At 38.8% G+C, this 20,600-nt stretch overlaps 1 protein-coding gene across 3 annotated transcripts in view; it reads right to left on the bottom strand.

The window, feature by feature from the left end:
- The window catches only part of stim2b (stromal interaction molecule 2b), a 63,150-nt gene that overhangs the window by 5,381 nt on the left and 37,169 nt on the right, over positions 1 to 20,600 (bottom strand). For 2 of the 3 annotated variants that reach the window (XM_017472263.3, XM_017472264.3), the window contains 9 exons: positions 16,154 to 16,265; positions 14,388 to 14,499; positions 13,561 to 13,676; positions 13,091 to 13,268; positions 10,950 to 11,127; positions 7,980 to 8,141; positions 6,924 to 7,024; positions 6,497 to 6,735; positions 1,821 to 2,004 (listed from right to left, as the gene is read on the bottom strand). In XM_017472263.3, coding sequence (XP_017327752.1) covers positions 1,821 to 2,004; positions 6,497 to 6,735; positions 6,924 to 7,024; positions 7,980 to 8,141; positions 10,950 to 11,127; positions 13,091 to 13,268; positions 13,561 to 13,676; positions 14,388 to 14,499; positions 16,154 to 16,265 — 1,382 coding nt within the window. Of the gene's footprint in view, positions 124 to 1,820; positions 2,005 to 6,496; positions 6,736 to 6,923; positions 7,025 to 7,979; positions 8,142 to 10,949; positions 11,128 to 13,090; positions 13,269 to 13,560; positions 13,677 to 14,387; positions 14,500 to 16,153; positions 16,266 to 20,600 lie in introns of all 3 variants that reach the window. The other variant, XM_017472265.3, reaches the window with a different exon arrangement.

Genomic DNA, 20,600 nt, shown 5'->3' with positions numbered 1-20,600 from the left:
CCAGACAGAATAAACCGTAACTAGGTTTCAAGTCAGTAAATTGTACATACCATCCCCTCGTCTGTTCTTTGTACGGTCCCCTCTGAAAGTATTGGAATGACCAGGCCAGTTCTTCTGTTTTTGCTATACAGTGAAGCCATTTGGGTTTTAAATCAAAGGGTCAAAAAGATGAAAAATTAGAATTTCTGCTTTCCTGATATTTACAACTAGATGTGTTAAACAACTTTAGAACATGGCACCTTTGATTGCAGACCATACAATTTTTAGGTGAGTAAAAGTATAGGAACATTGAAATTTGAAATCAAAGTAAATAACACTTAATATTTGGTTACATACTCATTGTTTGCAATAACTGCATCAACCCACTGACATTACCAAACTGTTACACTCTTCTTTTGTGACGTTTTCCAGGTTTGTACTGCAACTTCTTTCAGTTGTTTGCTTTGGGGGTTTCTCCCTTCACTCTCCTCTTCAGGAGGTGAAATGCTGCTCAATTGGGTTAAGGTTTGGTAATTGACTTGGTCAGTCTAGAACCTTCCACTTTTCTCCCTGATGAAATCCTTTATTGAGTTGGCAGTGCGTTTTTGATCACTGTCTTGCTGCATGAGGAAGTTCCTCCCAATATGATTGAATGCCTTGTAAATTGGCAGACAAAATGTTTCTGTGGAATTCCGAATTCATTCTGCTGCTACCATCATGAGTTATATCATCAATAAAGATTAGTGAGCCTGTACCAGAAGCATGTAAACCCAAGCCTTGACACTACCACCATTTCCACCATGCTTGACTGACAAGCTTGTATATTTCTGATCCTGAGCAGATCTTTTCTTTATCCACACAATGGCCTTTCCATCACTTTGGTAGAGCTTAGTCTTGGCTCCAGAACTTGTGTGGCTCATCTCTGTATTTCTTTGTGAATTCAAATCTGGCCTTCCGATTCTTACTGCTGATGAGTGGTTTGCATCTTGTAGTATAACCTCTGTATTTCTGCTCTCTAAGTCTCCTTCCAACGGTGGATGGTAATACCTTCACCCCTGCTCTGTGGAGGTTGCTGGTGTTGACTGATGTTTTTGGGTTTTTCTTCACAGATTTCACAATGTTTCTGTCATCAGTTGGTTGTTTTTCTTGGCCGACCTGTTCAATGTCTGGTTGTTAGTACACCAGTGGTTTCTTTCTTTTCCAGGACATTCCAAATTATTCTATTGGCTGTGCCCAATGCTTGTGCAATGCCGCTGATCGATTTTCCCTCTTTTCTCAACTTCAAAATGGCTGGCTTTTCTCCCAAAGACAGTTCTCTGGTCTTCATGTTGTTTTATCCTTTTTAATGACAAATGCAGTATTCACAGGTGAAACTGAAGACTCAAACCAAGAGTAGAAATTCAAAGCTATTAACTGCTTAAACAATCAATCTAACAGCACACACTTGTGCACCCGTCAGTCATATGTTCCAGTATTTTTGATAACTTGAAACATAAATGGGTTCAAACAAAAGGTGCAATGTTCTAAGTTGTTTCTATCAACAACAACAAAAAAAAAAGATGATCACTGCCGTTCCAATACTGTACATTTGGAGGAGACTGTGCAGACGTATGTGTGTGTGTGTGTGATGAGCCACTCCACTGGTGTTTTGTCAAGGACCTATAGTTATTTTTAAAGTACTTTATTATTTAATATTTATTATTATTATTATTATTATTATTATTATTATTACAATTTCACATTCAATTTAAGAACAGATCTGTAACTGTAAAGGTTATGAAAGACATGAATTTAAATGTTATGTGACAAACTAAAAACAAAAGAAAGGGACAAGGCTATACCTTTTCGTGTCAACGCTGAAAAAAATGTGTTCATCATCTGGCTCTGGTCTGTAGACACCTGGTGCTGAAGCCATAGACAGCAAGTCAGGATCGGATGAGACAAGAGAAGCTTGATGGGGAAGGAGACTCCGCCGAGAGCGACACAAACTGCTGTTACGCAGCAGAGGAGGACGAGCCAGTGGAGCTACAGCAGAGGTAGAAAGACAAAGGCATATTTATACATCTTACATAAAAATAACACGCACACACACACACACACAAGCATATATATATATATATATATATATATATATATATATATATATATATATATATATATATATATATATATATATATATATAGACTTAGATACAACACGACTGTTTTGAGCACTGTTTTCAGAGAGGCTGTCACATAACACTACATCACAGACTTGGAGGAATACACATCACTAACTGGCTACATCAGCAAGTGCACAGGTGATGTAACTTATTTCAAGACCATCACCTCCCGTGCAAACCAGAAGCCGTGGATGACTGGTGAAGTGCGCTCGCTGTTGAAAACCCGAGAATCTGCCTTCAGGTCAGATGATAAGGCAGCCCTCCGCACCGCAAGGGCCAATCTGTCCCGGGCTATCAGAGAGGCAAAGCAGAACTACACAGAAAGAATCCACAGTCACTTCACAAACACCAAGAACCTAAGGTGTATGTGGCAAGGCATTCAGGCCATCACAGACTACAAAGCTTCACCACCTGTCTGTGATGATGATGCCTCGCTCCCAGATGCCCTGAACGATTTCTCCACACGGTTTGAAGCACAGAACAACATGCCAGTGAGGAAGACCACTCCATCTCCCACCAACCAAGTACTTTGTCTTTCAGCAGGAGACGTCAGGAAAATTCTGTCCAGAGTCAACACACGGAAAGCTGCAGGTCCTGACAACATACCTGGCCGGGTGCTCAGGGAATGTGCTGATAAGCTTGCAGATATCCTCACAGACATCTTCAACATTTCCCTGAGCCAAGCAGTCGTCCCTGTGTGCTTCAAGACAACCACCATCATCCCTGTGCCAAAGGAATCATCTGTGTCCTGCCTGAATGACTACTGGCCTGTTGCTTTCACACCTATCATCATGAAATGGTTCGAGTGACTAATTATGAAACACAAAGAGCAGTCTTCCCACCACACTGGACCCATTTCAGTATGCATACAGTCCCAACTGCTCAACAGAGGACGCCATATTTGCTACCATCCATCTGTCTCTGACCCATCTAGATAAAAAAGACAATTACATAAGGATGCTGTTCATAGACTTCAGTTCAGCATTCAACACAAACATCCCACAACATCTGAAAAAAAAACTGAGCCTGCTTGGTTTAAACACCTCCCTCTGCAACTGGCTCCTGGACTTTCTGACCGGGAGACCCCAGTCCATCAGGATCGGCAACTCCACCTTCAGCACCACCACACTGAAAACTGGAGCCCCCCAGGGCTGTGTGCTCAGTCCACTGCTGACTCATAACTGTGCTACAAAGTTCAGCTCTAATCACATCATCAAGTTTGCTGATGACACTATAGCTGTGGCCCTCATCAGCAACAATGATGAGTCAGTGTAGTGAGGAGGTGAACTAGCTTGCAGAATGGTGTAGAGACAATAATCTATCTCTTAATGTTGAGAAAATTTAAAAAAAGATGATTGTCGACTTCAGGAGAACCCAAGTGGACCACTCACCACTGCACACCAATGGAACAACCGTGGAGAGAGTCAAGATCCTTGGTGTGCACATGACTGATGACCTCTCCTGGATTCTCAACACCACCTGCTTAGTTAAGAAGGCCCAGCAGTGCACCCACTTCCTGCAGAGGCTGAAGAGAGCCAAACTCCCCCCTCCCAATCTCACCTCCTTCTACAGATGGACAATAGACAGCGTCCTGAACAGCTGTCTTACCATGTGGTACTGGAACTGTACAGCCTCTGTCTGCAAGACCCTACAGCGAATTGTGAGGACAGCTGACAAGATCATCGGGGTCTCTCTTTCCAGCATTGACACCTCTTTCAACAACCGCTATATCCACAAAGCCACCAGTATTGAGGATGACCCCTCTCACCCTTTTCATGAACTATTCACCCTCCTACCATCTGGCAGAAGGTACAGGAGCATCTGTGCCACCACCAGCAGACTCTGCAAGAGTTTCTTCCCTGAGTCAGTCAGATTACTCAACACTCTGCTGCCTCCCAATGCTGACTTGGGCTACTCAAACACCTAACCCAGTAAGACTTATACAACTGCACATGCACTAACACAGTAAGACTCATACAACTGCACATGCACTAACACAGTAAGACTCAGTACCACTGCACTTTACATAGCTGTATCAGTCACTTTATACTATGGAACTCGTTTTTGCTGCTAGTATTTCTGCTACACTTGTGCTACTACATTACACAATAGCTTACAGTTTACAGCCATGTTCTGTGTATTTATTTTCCTTTGTATTTATTATTTTGTTTTGATTTTTTTTTGCACTCATCTCACACTCTTGTGTATTTCCACTTCATGTACTCTTGCGTACTGTTACGTATTGCATCATGGTCCTGAAGAAACGTCATTTCGTTCCATTTTATACAAGCTATATAGAGGAATGACAATGTACAGTGCATCCGGAAAGTATTCACAGCGCTTCACTTTTTCCACATTTTGTTATGTTACAGCCTTATTCCAAAATGGATTAAATTCATTATTTTCCTCAAAATTCTACAAACAATACACCATAATGACAGCATGAAAGAAGTTTATTTGAAATCTTTGCAAATTTGGCTGTAAAATAAGGCTGTAACATAACAAAATGTGGGAAAAGTGAAGCGCTGTGAATACTTACCGGATGCATTGTATACCCACTTGACACACACATGCACATGCTAGATAGATAGGTACAGTGGTGCTTGAAAGTTTGTGAACTTCAGAATGTTCTATATACCTGCATAAATATGACCTAAAACATCATCAGATTTTCTCACAAGTCCTAAAAGCAGACAAAGAGAACCCAATTAAACTAAAGAGGCAAAAATGTTATACTATTTAATTTATTTATTGAGGAAAATGATTTAATATTACATATCTGTGAGTGGCAAAAGTATGTGAACCTCTAGAATTAGCACTTAATTTGAAGGTGAAATTAGAGTCAGGTGATTTCAATCAATGGGATGACAATCAGGTGTGAGTCAGCACCCTGTTTTATTTAAAGAACAAGGAACTATCAAAGTCTGAGCTTCACAAAACATGTTTGTAGAAGTGTCATGGCATGAACAAAGAAGATTTCAGAAAAAGTGTTATTGATGCTCATCAGGCTAGAAAATGTAACAAAACCGTCTCTAAATAGTTTGGACTCCACCAATCCTCAGTCAGTCAGATTTTGTACAAATGGAGGAAATTCAAGAGCACTGTTACCCTCCTCAGGAGTGGCCATCCAACAAAGATCTCTCCAAGAGCAAGACGTGTAATAGTCCGCGAGGTCACAAAGGAACCCAGAGTAACTTCTAAGCAACTAAAGGCCTCTTTCACATTGGCTAATGTTAATGTTCACAAGTCCACCATCAGGAGAACACTCAACAACAGTGATGAGCATGGCAGGGTTGCAAGGAGAAAGCCACTGCTTTCCAAAAAGAACATTGCTGCCCATCTGCAGTTGCTAAAGATCACGTGGACAAGCCAGAAGCCCACTGGGATAATGTTTTTTTCCAAAATAGAACTTTTTTTTGTTTAAATTAGAAGTGTTATATTTGGAGAAAGAAAACACTGCATTCCAGCATAAGAACCTTATTTCATCTGTGAAACATGCTGGTGTTAGTATCATGGTGTGGGCCTGTTTTGCTGCATCTGGGCCAAGCTGACTTGCCATCATGGATGGAATAATGAATTCTGAATTATACCAGTAAATTCTAAAGTAAAATGTCAGGACATCTGTCCATGAACAGAATCTCAAGAGAAAGTGGGTCATGTAGCAAGATTACAACCCTAAGCACACAAGTCGTCCTACCAAAGAATGGTTAAAGAAGAATCAAGTTAATATTTTAGAATGGACAAGTGAAAGTCCTGAACTTAATTCAATAGGAATGATGTGGAAGGACCTGAAGTAAGCAGTTCATGTGAGGAAACCCACCAACATCCCAGAGTTAAAGCTGTTCTATACTGAAGAATGGGTTATTGCTGCACAAGGGGGTCACACCAGATAATGAAAGTAGAGGTTCACATACTTTTGCCACTCACAGATATGTAATATTGGATCATTTTCCTCAATAAATAAATGGCCAAGTATAACATTTTGTCTTGTTTGTTTAATTGGGCTCTCTTTGTCTAATCTGATGATGTTTTAGGTCATATTTATGCAGAAATATAGAAAATTCTTCACGGTTCACAAAGGTTCACAAACATTCAAGCACCACTGTATAAATACTATGCATAATAAATGAATGCATAACTTTAAAAAAAATAATTTAAAAAAATTATGTAGATTTTGAAAATTAGGAAAACATTTTGTATTTTTCCTTTAGTTATGTTGTTTTATTATTAATTTTATTTTACTATACTCTTTAATTACTTAAATATTTTCAGTCTTTTTCTTTTAACCTTCTATTACAATTCTTATATTTAAAACGCATTTTCCAAAAGCAGTATGGACTGTCAGAATTTCTCACAGTTAAACTGTGTGACAATGGGGGGCGTGTCCTCATCCACATCGTCCACTCCCCCTGCAATGGGGTACGGGGGCAATGAGACACGTGGCATCACCACCCAGCTGTGCTCGGAGTAGAGTGATGCACTCAAGCTTGGCAGACCCGAGTTCTGCACCACAGGAAACCCACACAGTCTTTCAATCTGCTGCCAGCGATGGAGACGCTCACGCAGACATGCTGTCACCTCAGACAGGGCCTTCCTATACCACACACAGCCAAACACAATACACAGAGATCAGACACACACACAGCCAAACACAATACACAGAGATCAGACACACACACAGCCAAACACAATACACAGAGATCAGAGACACATAGCCAAACATAAAACAGATATATAGAGAGATGCAGTGTGGGTTAATTGTGTGTGTGTATGTACACTTACTTGGCTTCAAGTATTTTATGGTCAACCTCATCCAGTGACGAACTGTGAGCTACATGGAGAGTACCAAACACAGAACCTCTCTTCTTTTTTATCTTCTCTGCCTGATATAAACAAATACACACACTCATGACTTTTGTGTCAGCATTAAACGCTCCAATTATATAAAACTCAAATTTCATACACTATCAAATAAGTGTAATAAAAGTGTGTAACTAGTGAATATAATGCGTGAAGAATAAAAATACGTGGAAAATAGACAATAATGGGTAACAAAATAGAAGCTTTTTGAATACAGAAATTGCTAAAGTATACTGTGAGTCTGAGGCTCACAGCAGTGTGTGCTAATTGCATTGTCTAATTACTTTAGTGACTCATTCCAAATGTAAATGACAAAAGGCAAAAACAAACTGTCTAATTAAAAAGCAATTTACCCACATCATTAAATAGCCAAATTAGTGTTTGGGGGGAAAAAACTGTTTCATTTGGTTGTTGTTTGCATGTATTGGATCTATATATTTGTAGATAAACAATGAAACAGGCTGAAATCAGAAAAAACAAACAAAAAAAAAACGTTCAATTCATTAACAAACAATGTGATTGGGTTTGACCCGGTTAGGTACCTATGAGAGCTGTCTATGAACTTTAGAAATATTTTCTTGGTACTATTTAAAACATGAAAGACTACATTAATTACAGAAAAATAATTAAAGTGCATAGTTGTGGTTTGGTGTGCTTGTTATTAAATGGTTGAAAAATAGGATTTTAAGTCCAAAAGCTAGACAACAGTTCTAAGTGTTTACACATCTGAATAATTTTTGACAAAACACTATTATACTACACATTATAATTTATCTTTATAATGTTTTCATACAATGCTCATTTCTTTCAAAAGAAATCCAAAGGCCTTTGAAAAGTAGCCTTGTTTGAGATTTTGTTGTACTATCATGTGATATGTTAACATAATACACATACATACATACATACATACATACATACATACATACATACACTCACTCACATCATAACACATACGTACATGCATACATACATACTCACCTCTTCCTTGGCAACAGTCAGCTGTAGCTCAGCATTCTGTTTTTTAATATTGTAGTATTGGACCTCCACCTCATGTGTGAGCTGCAGCCACATCTGTAAGGCTTCAGGAACTGACCGCTCTGAATGTAACTCTTTCTCTGCTCGCTTTAAAGCCACACGGACCTACACACACACACACACACACACACACACACACACACACAATTACAGATTCATACAAAACCACATTAGTGTCCTAGCTAATATTCTTCAAGCACTCAATATTAAATTGCAGGCTTTGTCTCAGTCTAGCGAAAAGGTTAATGCTCACATGGAACACACATAGTGAACAGGAATACGGTCTGAAACAATGGAGCATGTAACATACAGGGAATCGCTACATTAACACTAACGGCCAAGCCTAAAAGTGGCCAATTATCTTTCCCCCCCCCCCCACAGTTATTTGTGATCAAATGACACCATCTGTCTTGAATCAGCAGACATTCACCTTTTCTGTTAAAGATTCTTAACACAAATACTCAATATAAGTTTTTTTAATAGAAACATTTTTAAAAATATATAATATTTAATATATAATATATAAATATATAGAACAAATCTGTCTGAAGAACAGATACAAAAAACACAGATCGATAGATAGATAGATAGATAGATAGATAGATAGAGATACTGATATTGTCGTGTGAAAAAATGGAAATTATTGCCTATTTGAAGTGTGTGGTGTCATCCGGCCAAGATCTAAAGAGTACTTTAAGGCCTTCAGAAAAAAAAGGTTGTCAATGCCTACGAGTCTGGCAAGGGATTTAAAAAGATCTCCAAATTATCTGAACTACATCGACTGCCAATTTGGCCAGCACTGCCTGTCCCAGCAAATTCAGCCCAAGAGCAGACCGTCTGATGCAAAAAGACGTCTCCAAGAACCTCAAAATTTCATCACAGGATCAGCTAGTAAGTCTCACAACTGATGGTGTCAAAGTGCATACTTCTACAATCAGAAAGAGATTGCACAAATTTGACTTGCATGGGAGGCGTGCCAGGAAAAAGTGTTTGCAAGACTACAGTTTGCCAGTGAGCATATAGGTAAAGACCAGGCCTTTTGGAATAATGTGATCTGGACAGATAAATCAAAGATAGAGCTGTTTGGACACAGTAACAGCAGACAAGTTTTGCGTAAACCAAAGACAGCTTTTCAGGAGAAGCACCTCATACCAACTGTGATGCATGGTGGTGGAAATGTTATGGTTTGGGGTTGCTTCACTGCCTCAGTGACTGGACAGCTTGCATGCATTGATTCAACTATGAATTCTGCATCATCTCAACGAGTGCTTGAAGATAATGTGAGGCCATCTGTCAAAAAGTTGAAGTTGAATTGAAAGCGGACATTTCAGCAGGAGAATTATCCTTAACATACTAGCAAATCCATCAAGGAATGGTTCAAAAAGAATAACACAATGCAAGAACATCCTCAAACATCTTAAAACTGAAAGAATATTGCACGGAAGAGTGGTCAAAAATTCCAGCAAGCCTGCTGGACAAATATGCAAAACGCCTACAAGAAGTTACGTCTGCTAAAGGGGGCAATACTAGCTTCTGAGACCAAGGGTGTACTTACTTTTTCCACAGAAGAATATGACATCTATTGATATTTCTGTTGAATAAATTATCAAAAAAGCTCATTTTCCTTGTGGGTTTGTTCAAATATATCAACTTTATTAATAGGCGCTGTTTCAAAGATGATCAAACGTTTGCTTGTCTGTGCCCATATATACCCCCGGCGCACAAGAGGCTGCATTTAGCAAAAGTTCACTGCTACAGATCTGTGGGCTGGCTATATTTAATCATCTGACTGGTTCACAGACATCATGGTAGACAGAAATCTGTTTTCTGATTCAGCTGAATTGAATGCCAAGGGGAGGGAAAAAGAGCTGCTGGATGTAAGATTGTGGAATTTCACCCTCTCTGGTAGAAAAATGGTAATGCATGAGATGGATACGCATGAGAATATTTTAGAATATAGGGCTGTTTTTTTAGCTTTTATGTTGTTCTTATTCTCTGACCAAACAAACTAGCTTGAGGTTATTTTTTCATACGTCTGCTAAATTCTATAGATGTAAAAGTAAATGATGTGATGAACCATTTTGTGTCAATCCAGTACCAAGAGAATGAAATTCTACATCCCATACTGTATAACAGACATTTAGCAGTATGCTTAAAAGGTGTACTGTGAAATTATTTCACACTGAAGTATGCAGTTTGCAATGCAGCTAAAGTGATGTGATGCTGTGAGCATATTATTTGCTCTCATTTCCTTAACTCTTTTTACCAGAGGGACAAATAAATTTGGGGTGCCCATGTTCAACAATGAATTTAATCTGTGATGTCCACAGTAGTGGTTAATGGCTCATATGAAATTAGACGCTCGGGTCTTTACGAATTTACAGTTTTTCATAAGCATTTCTCTTTTTTTTTTTTATTTACCTATCCTACTAGATTTAAATGTTATAATTTTATTGTGGGTGCTGTATACAGTGTTTTACTATCAAAACAACTTTAGTTGTGCTGTCCATTTTATCTCTGTGCCAGTGTTGTTGTAGAGAGGTGTGAATTGTTGCCCAGCAGGGGACTCACGCCCCTCCCCTATCTTATAACCCTGCTCACCAGCAAAAAACACAAAACACAAAATGCACACACACCTACAGTGTCCTGACTAATCTTATAACAGACTTGTGGAGATAATTCATTTGTTTATACAGATTGAAAACAGCTGATAAGTCACCAATACACTGCAAGCAACATGACAAAAAATACTTTACTGTGCACATGAATTACTGCCTGACGAACGATTAAAACCTCTCAGAGTAGTTATGGGGTTAAATGTTGAAAGGTAGAATATATTTCAAATGTTGAACAGTTACTGAGAATGACTTTAGGGAAAACTTTAGTATGTAGGTCTTCAGCTCTCGCTCCTACCTGCACCAGTTCCTCCTCAGCGTATTTGAGTCGGCTGAGTTCGCACTCGGCTCCCTCGCGGAGCTCTCGCAGTCTGTAAGCTTCCCTCTTTGCACCATTGATCTCATCTCGCATCTTCTGCTCCAGGTTCTGCTTCTCCACTGCCACCGTGCGATTCTCCTCTTGTGCCTTCTCCAGTCTGCAACAGCCACACACAGATCAGAGCTGAAAGCGACTATAGAGCATCGTACATAATATATCACATTCTGTGCATTTTGGTATATTAAGGCATTTCCTTGTGTGTTTTTAAAGCCACTTCTGTTTATATTACACTAAGTCACCAAGTCATATTAATGTTCAGTCTATAAATTAGACTTAAGTCATGAAAAACTAAATTTACCCAGTTTTACTAAAATTATACTGTATACTACAACAAATAAATGCCTTCCACTAATGGTAAATATGAGCAAAGTATTCTGTGAAAAATTGTCTTTATTGTTTAACTTTTTGATCTTTTGTTTAAAAAAAATCACAAAAATATTTTGCTTTCATGGACATCAAACAATTTCAAACAGAACACAGTTTTATCAAAAAAAATATTTATTAAATATAGGTGTGCAACAATTAGTGGAACCCCTAGGAATTCATATGACAAAAAATAAATTTAAAGTGTATTCCCACTGATATGTTATATTTTTTTAGTACACCTGGTTGGCTAGGAACAGGAAATTGTCCAACCATGACTTCCTGTTTCACAGGGGTATAAATATGCAGTAACACGTACGCCAAATATCCTTAGTCATTCATAGCAATGGGTAAGAACAAGGAATATAGCTGTGATGTGCGGCAAAGGTTGTTGAGCTTCACAAGATGAGAAGTGGCTATAAGAAAATAGCACAAACATTGAAAATGCCCATTTCCACAATCAGGGCAATAATTAAGAAGCTCTCATGTGTCTAAATTGTCTCAATGCAAAGAGGATGGTTCGAGTGGCCAAAAATTCTCCAAGGAAGTTGCGTCTTGGGGTCAGAAAGTCTCCAAACCTATAATCCGAAATCACCTACATCACCACTAATTGTTTGGAAGGGTTTCAAGAAAAAAGCCTCTACTCTCATCCAAAACAAACTCGAGCATCTTCAGTTTGTCAGACACTACTGGAACTTCAAATGGGATCTAGTTCTATGATCAGATGAAACCAAAATAGAGCTTTTTGGCAATAAAAACCAGAGGTGGTTTTGGTACACACAGAGAGGTAGCCAAAAGTACCTCATGCCCACGGTTAAATATGGTGGTGGCTCTTTAATGTTTTGGGGCTGTTTTTCTGCCAGAGGACCTGGACGTTTTGTTCAGATACATGGCATCACGGACTATGAAATATCAGCAGATATTAAATGAAAACCTGACTGCCCAAAACATACATCAAAATCAACACAAAAACGGTTTACTGACCACAAAATCAAGGTCCTGCCATGGCCATCCCAGTCCCCTGACTTGAAACCTATAGAAAACCTGTGGGGTGAACTGAAGAGGAGAGTCCACCAGCATGGACTTTGCAATTTGAATGATCTGGAGAGATTCTGAATGGAGGAATGGTCTCAGATCCCTTGCCATGTATTCTCCAACCTCATCAGGCATTAATAGGAGAAGATTCAGAGCTGTTATCTTGGCAAAGGGAGGTAGCACAAATATTGACTCAAAGGCTGCCAATAATTGTTGCACACCTATATTTAAAAAAGATGTTTTTTATAAACCTGCATTTTGTTTGCAATTGTGAATTTTTGAACAAAAGATCAAAAGGTTAAACAATAAAGACAATTTTACACAGCCTTCTTTGCACATATTTATCAAGGGTGCCAAATATTAGTGGAGGACACTGTAGATAGGAAAATAGTATTTTGCATTACTGCCTATCAAAAAAAAATGGAGATAAATACATTTTTGCCATATGGCAACATCATGAAGAGAAGGGTTAAATGAACGGTTAGTCTCGAGTATCTGTTATCTTACTTATAAATTTGGGCTTAATATTGAATTATATTTCAAATTTGTTATATTGCTGTCCTGTTTGTTAGCAAAACCCCTCAGCAAAACTAAAAATAGTAAAACTGCTCTGAAGTGGACTTAGCCTTTCAGACCCGACTGTATAGGATTTCTCTGTGTACCTGGTCTGCAACTCCATCAGGCTCTGTTCAGCGCTCTGCAGGCTCTCCAGGTCCTTCATCATGCGGGAGATGTGGATTTTGGAGGACTTGTTTTGCACGTAGGCAAACCAGCAGCCTCCAACCCCGATGATGATGGAAACCATGAGAACAAAGTCTTTCAACCAGTTATGCTGTGGCCCTGCAAGACGGATGAATGCAAACAAATAACGTTTGTGTATCTTGTTAGTGGGGTTACAGTTTGAAATGTTTACAGTATGATAAGCTACGTTAATAATATCACGGGATCACAGTACTAATCAACTTTTTAAAAACCCACAGGCTATTAGTAAAAATTAGAGGAAAATTTTATCACGCAACGTCTGCTAGACTGTAATAAATTGAAATGCATTTTAATTAGTATTTTTTTTAATCAGTTAACTGTCCAATCATCATGTAGGTTTAGTTGATGTCTTGTCTAATTAGGCACTTACGTAATGGTGGTCCAAACAGCACAGCATCCAGCGCCTTCAAATTTAATTTCTGCTTATGTCGTTGATCTAATATCTTTAGTTGTGATGACATAAACGAAGGTTCATTTGCCGCTATTCTGCAGATAAAAAGAGAGATATGCAGAGAGAGAGAGATTGTAGCATGTAAAACTAGTGTATTTTTGCCAAATTAAATTATTTCTCAAACAACATTTCCTTACTCTTTGCTAATATAAGTCAAAAATATTTTTTTTTTACTTAAAAATACAGCAACACATATAGTACAGAATTCATTGAGGCATCAAGGTGTTATTCAATGAGACCTCAGTCACCGGGACAAAATACTAAGATATTCAGTCTGTTCTGATAATGGACGCTGGAATATTCGGACCGTACCGTAAGACAGTTTAAAATAAAACCACAGTCATTATAACAGGAATATGTCAGTAAGAGAGGGTGAATATCTATGTGCCTATTTAAAGAGAACGTACAAAATGGCTAAAAGTATATATGTGCGCAGCCTACAGCATAGCAAAGAGGGTGGGGGGGGGCAGGGATCTGGAGTTGTGACATCACTTCATGAGTCAGCAAGTGCTTCTAGAGGGATGAAACGCAATCTTTAAATCCTGCTTCACCTCCTTTTCCCGTCCCCCTCTCCCTGCACCTGCACACAGCTACCAGAAGGGGGCAGTACCGCACTAATATCTCCAACATTCCTCCTGTATTCCAGTTGTTGGTGACTTTTATTGGAATACCAATTATGATTGGGATGCTTAAAATATTTGGAAACTATGTTCAAGAGACATGTGACTGTGTGTGTGTGTGTTTACCGAGGTAGAGTATTGCCATTAACTCTGAACTCTCTGAAGTTTGTTTCGTACTGTGGAAGCTCTACCGATTCTTTCAGCCACTGGACTGCGTCGTCCATCGTCCAGTTATGAACTGAGAGAAACAGAGAGACAGAGTTAGTGTGAAACATTCAAATCTGTTCTAATATGTTCAAATTATTGTGCATGTGTTTATATTAATATATTTTCATACATCAGGGACCTCACTCATGCATAGCAATATACTTTTATGTGGAGCACCACTAAAAATATATTGCACAATTCACTTAGGTCTTTCTATTCGTAATATACATTTCAATTACCTGAACACTAGGGCTGGAGGATGATAATATTAATGATAATACTAAAAAAAATCCTATAACCTACAATAATATACTGCAAATGCATTGTTTAATGAATGATTATTCATATTTAAATGGGAAATTTGAATGCCAAGTCAACACTTTGAACTGTTTGTCATGCTCTTCAAACCATTATTGAAAATTGTTTTGCAGTGTGGCAGGGTGCCTCATCATCCTGCTGAAAGAGGCTATTGCCATTAGGGATTAACGTTGCCATGAAGGGGTGTACTTGGTCTGCTACAATGTTTAGATCAGTGATACATGCCAAAGTAACAATGACATGAATCCCAAGACCCAAGGCTTCCCAGCAGAACATTGCCCAGTGCATCACATTGTCTCCGCCTGCTTGCCTTCTTCCCATAGTGCATCCTGGTGTCATCTCTTCCCCAGGAAAGCGACACACACTCACCCGGCCATCCACATGATGTAAAAGAAAATGTGATTCATCAGACCACCTTCATCCATTGCTACATGGTCAATTTCTGATGCTCATGTGCCCATTGTAGGCGCTTTCGGTGATGGACAGGGGTCAGCATGGGCACTCTGACTGGTCTGCAGCTACACAGCAAGCTGCACAAGACTTGCCGTTTTGGACATGCTTTGACCCAGTCGCCTAGCCATCACAATTTGGCCCTTGTCAAAGTCTCTCAAGTCCTTACGCTTGCCCGTTTTTCCTGCTTCCAACACAACAACTTCCATGAACTAAGTGTTCACTTGCCGCCTAATATATTCCACCCCTTGACAGGTGCCATTATAATGAGATAATTAATGTTCTTCACGTCACATGTCTGTGGTTTAATGTTATGGCTGATCATCACATCATACACCAGTTCAGGCCCATCAAACATCGTCATGAAACAGTCCAAACTGCTAGCTTTAATTTTGTCCTCCGTTAAAAATCCTGTGACATATTTCATGCAACACTATATTATGGGATGTCTTCATCTACACCAGACTAATGTAATACTAATGCTACAACTAATTCTTTATCACTGTCTTTATACCATCATACCATTATATCACCCCCCCACACACACTTCCTTGTTTCTTCTCTTACTCAGACACAGTGGGATGACCCAGTACCTGTCAGGTTGCATAACACAATGCGGGCTACACTTCGGGAAAATGTAATTTTATGTGATTCAGTGTGTAGGTTGCACACACTGTTTTCAGCTGTTTATGATGGACCAAGGATCTGCTCAGATCAAGTTAGTGCATGTGGCATATTAATTAATTATATGATGGCCAGCCACTGACTATGAAACATCCTTCGCAACATTATAGTTCTATATGTTTTCCATTAGTCTTAATTTCTATTTTCAATGAAAAATTCATTTGGTATAGACACCTGCATCCATCTCTCCATTTTGAACACAATCCGTGTGGTCTTAAGTCTCTCTGTCTCACCTTCAGACGTCTTCCATCCTTTCCACAGCTCCTCTACAGTAATGTGCTGGTCCTCTCTGTGCAGGTTGCTGTGTTTGTTCGTTTGTTGCTGTTTCATGTCCTCGATGATGAACTGGAAAAAAAGCACAAAATATACTTCAATCACACAAACGTTCAAATGATTGCTTCCTGGATCAAATTACGTACATACTGAGTTCAATCCCAACAACTTTAAAAAATATATATGACTTGTGAACACACCACAACATACAGCGTCAAGTCTACAAAACGAAGCAGAACCTCAGGAAACATAGGAGTCCAGAGTACAGGAGGTGGTCAGAAAGCTTTATACAATTCAATAAGCACTAACTTTATTAGAAGGTGACAGAAAAATTAAACAATCGAGGTTTGATTCCAAACAGCTGGATTTTCCATTTACGTGGTATTCACACTGGGCATGTTTGCTGCAGTCCGAGTCAGTGTGAGACTGTTCCCAGTGCCCCCGCAGCATTGGCCTAGCTTCAGATTCTCCTGATTCTGTCGAACCCCGGTGTATTTGCGTTCATCTTACGTCATCACAAACGCATATGGCAAATCACCATGTATTTATTTTTATTATTATTTTGGTGCTATTATGCGGAGCAGATATTATGCGCAGCAGTGGACCTCTTCTGTGTCCCACAACATTCCCCTGCCACTCATGGTAAACTAATGAAGTCATCACCAGCTAAAACACACGCGCAGGTTACTTACTTCCTGAATACATGCGAACCCGAGTACGAGTTGAGTTCATATTCAAGGGAATCGCGGTACAGTTCCAGTGCAACTGAACTCGGACTAATATTTTGATATACTGGATTTTTTATTTCTGTAAGCCGTAATCATCAAGATTAAAACACAAAAAAGGCTTGAAATGTTTCACCTTATGTGTAATGAATCTAAAATATATCAAAGTTCTTTTTTAATTAAATTATGGAAAAAATTAACTTTTCCACGATTTTTATATTATATATATATATATATATATATATATATATATATATATATATATATATATATATATATATATATATATATACACACACACACACACACACACACACACACACACACACGTATTCCATCCTAATTGACTAATTGGTAACTATATCCTGTACAGAAAAAGTTTTCTTAAATATGAAGACATTCCAGGAAGCATTCTTCTTTCGTCCTCCACTGAAAACAAACTGAAACTATCTACAAACCGGGTTTCAAATGCCAAAAAACAAAACGCAGATGACATTCAAAAGGACTCGTTTCTGATGGCTTTTGGGAAGTTACTGTCCCACAGTTACTGGTACTGTGTTACTGTACGCACAGCCTATATAAATTCAGCTCAGTGATTGATAGGACAGCTCACTCTTGATAGGACAAGATGAAAGAAATGACCTTGCAAAGATATGTAGCTGTATAGGATTACAGTATAGGATTAAGTCTTGTTTTATATTTCCTGCCTTTCTGATGTAATAATGCACATAATATGGAGACACTTGTATGGAGATTGCTTGTCCTGCGCGGTTCAGACATAATCGTTACAAACACTGTCTGGTAATAATACTTTACAGATGCGTGTCTGGAAATCTTATCCCACCCAAACAGTACTTTATCTAATCATCTCGTCTGTGCTCAGAAATTAAAATCCATTAAAGTGTTGTCATAGTGTCATATCATAGTATCAGATTTGCTGTCAAAAAAAAAAAAAAAACACCACTATTATAAGTTACACAACATTTTCCATATCCATAGCCTGTTTCATACAGGTTTCACAGTGGTTCACTGGTTAATGCAGTATTTCCTAGTAGTTCATTAGTGGCTATTTGTGAGTCATTGTTAAAATGTTTTATTTTAATTTGCAAACATGTAAAAATTACAGAATGTTTTCATTCATCACTTCTTTCACCATTATTCAATTTGATCATATTTTGAACAGATATAGTATGTAAATTTAACCCTTCCTCCGATCCAGAACTCCATACATCCATTTTCTATACCACTTCTTCTAGAGGGTCACTGGGAACCTGGAGCCTATCCCAGGAAGCATGGGGTACAAGGCGGGGAACACCCTGGACGGGCTGCCAATCCATCGCAGGGCACACTCACACACCCATTCATACACTACGGACACTCTGGACATGCCAATCAGCCTCGTATGCAAGTGTTTGGTTTGGGGGAGGAAACCAGAGTACCCTTAGGAAACCCCCACAGCACGAGGAGAACACGCAAACTCCGCAAACACAGGCAGGATCCAGAACTCAGCACCTCATCAACACAACCATCATTTCAGCCCTAGCCCAATATAAAACCATAAAATTGTTTAAGCAGGTCTGATAAGTTGGCAGCCAGCTGTCATGAAAGACTGACAGTCTACGGTGAAGGGATGTGAAATGGCATCATAAGCTAGATCAAGATCAAGCTCCATTTATTTTATCTTAAATCCCGTGCCTTCTGTACACAAGTACTTACATGAATAAATGACCTGACTCCCAGGGATATCAATAATGTTCAGAAACACACACGTACACACACCACACACAAAGAGGTGTTTGTCCTGTGTACATTCCAGATGAGATTCTCAGAGGCTCTTTCTTTCTGGTCACAGCCATGGACATAGGGAACAGCTCCTGTGTGTGTGTGTGTGTGTGTGTCTTTTGAACACACAATTACCGGTTGAGCTATCAGTTAAACAGTTATCAGTCTGTATCAGCTGACCTCTCTCTCACTCACACTCTCGTATTTATCAAATATCATTTGCACTTTCAGACGTTAATGGATTGAAGACAAAACACTGTGTTAGGAATATAACACAATGCCACGATCTGTTTCTGTATTTGTTTAATGCTCCAAATATTCATTGTTGTTTTGTTTTTTGGATTCAAATTTAAATAAAAAAAGGTGGCATGGTCTAGACTACTGCTACCCTACTGCTATACCCAGAAAACACTGAAGAAACAGGGCTGCTGGAAAAGAACCCATTTCTCATTCACAAATTACAGCAACATAACACAATCACTTGAACATAACTTTACTCAACTCCTGAACCAGACACCCTGAGGAACTTTCTGGCTCCAAAGTGACAGATTAAGTAAGCTAAGTGCACTCACCATCCACTTTATGAGGAACACCTGTGCACCTACTCATTCATTCAGTTACCTATTTAGCCAATCATGTAGCAGCAGTGCAATGCAAAAAAAATCATGCAGATACAGGACAAGAGCTTCAGGTTCACATCATACATCACAATGCAGAAAACGTGATATCCACCTAATAATATTTTATCAGATATTCCTTAGCTTTTACATTTGTATCATTCTAGAAACGTTAGAAAAGTCACTATCACAATTTATTATGAAGTGGGAATGCAGCGCTGCTGTGAATAGAAATGGCTTCCTTTAAGAGGCAATGCATTATAAAGCTTGTATGATTTTCTGGGAAGATTTTCTTTTAATAACGATGGAGAATGCATCTTCTTTGTCCAATGCCCGAAATTTTTGGGCTAGTCTCAAGTCCTTTCAAGTTTTTCCAGATGTAGCTAGAGTGGTATAGCTTTTGCTGAATTTTGGCAACCCCGTCTGCAAGCTTCAAGTTCAAGCTTTGCACGAAAATAAAAACCTCACGCTCACCCAGTTTGATCCTGTGGGGTCCTGGCCCAGATAGTCTCAACATTATTATTGCCCTGTTTTAATAGTATTGTACTGTCCTGAGTTGTTAGCACACGTCTGCACGTGCACTTTATGTAGAAATGTCTAGGTCTTATTTAGTCCTGTGTCTCATGTGGTTGGTGTGTTGTTTTATGTAGCACCATGGTCATGGAGGAACGTCGTTTCGTTTCACTGTGTACTGTACCAAATGTATATGGTTGAAATGACAATAAAACCTCTTGAACTTGAAACTTTCTGGTAAGCTTCTAAAAATTTGTTTTTAAAAACTCCTATTCATTCATTTGAGGTCATATGTTTACATACGCCTTGCAGAATCTGCAAAATATTAATAATTAAAATTTTTTACTATTTAATAAAAAATGTAAAAAGTTAGTCCTGCCCTGAATAAACTATTTCATAAATAGATGTTTAAATATAGTCCACAAGACTCAATAATAACTTATTTTTACACAAATGAACCAGTCCAAAAATGTAAATACGCTTGATTCTTAATACAGTGTGTTGTTAACCGGATGATCAGCAACTGTGTTTATCTTTTTGTGATCGTTGTTCATGAGTCCCATATTTGTCCTGAGCAGTTAATCTGCCCACTGTTCTTCAGAAAAATCCTCCAGGTCCTGCACATTCTTTGCTTTTCCAGCATCTTCTGCATATTTGACCCCTTTCCAACAGCGGCTATATGATGTTGAGATCCGTCTTTTCACACTAAGGACAACTGAGGGAGTCGTACACAACTATTACAAAAAACATTCACTGATGCTCAAGAAGGC

Source organism: Ictalurus punctatus, chromosome 7 (assembly GCF_001660625.3).
Source record: "Ictalurus punctatus breed USDA103 chromosome 7, Coco_2.0, whole genome shotgun sequence".
In the NCBI taxonomy this organism is placed as follows: domain Eukaryota; kingdom Metazoa; phylum Chordata; class Actinopteri; order Siluriformes; family Ictaluridae; genus Ictalurus; species Ictalurus punctatus.
The sequence above is the reverse complement of the archived record's forward strand: the minus strand, read 5'-3'. Positions and strand labels throughout refer to the sequence as shown.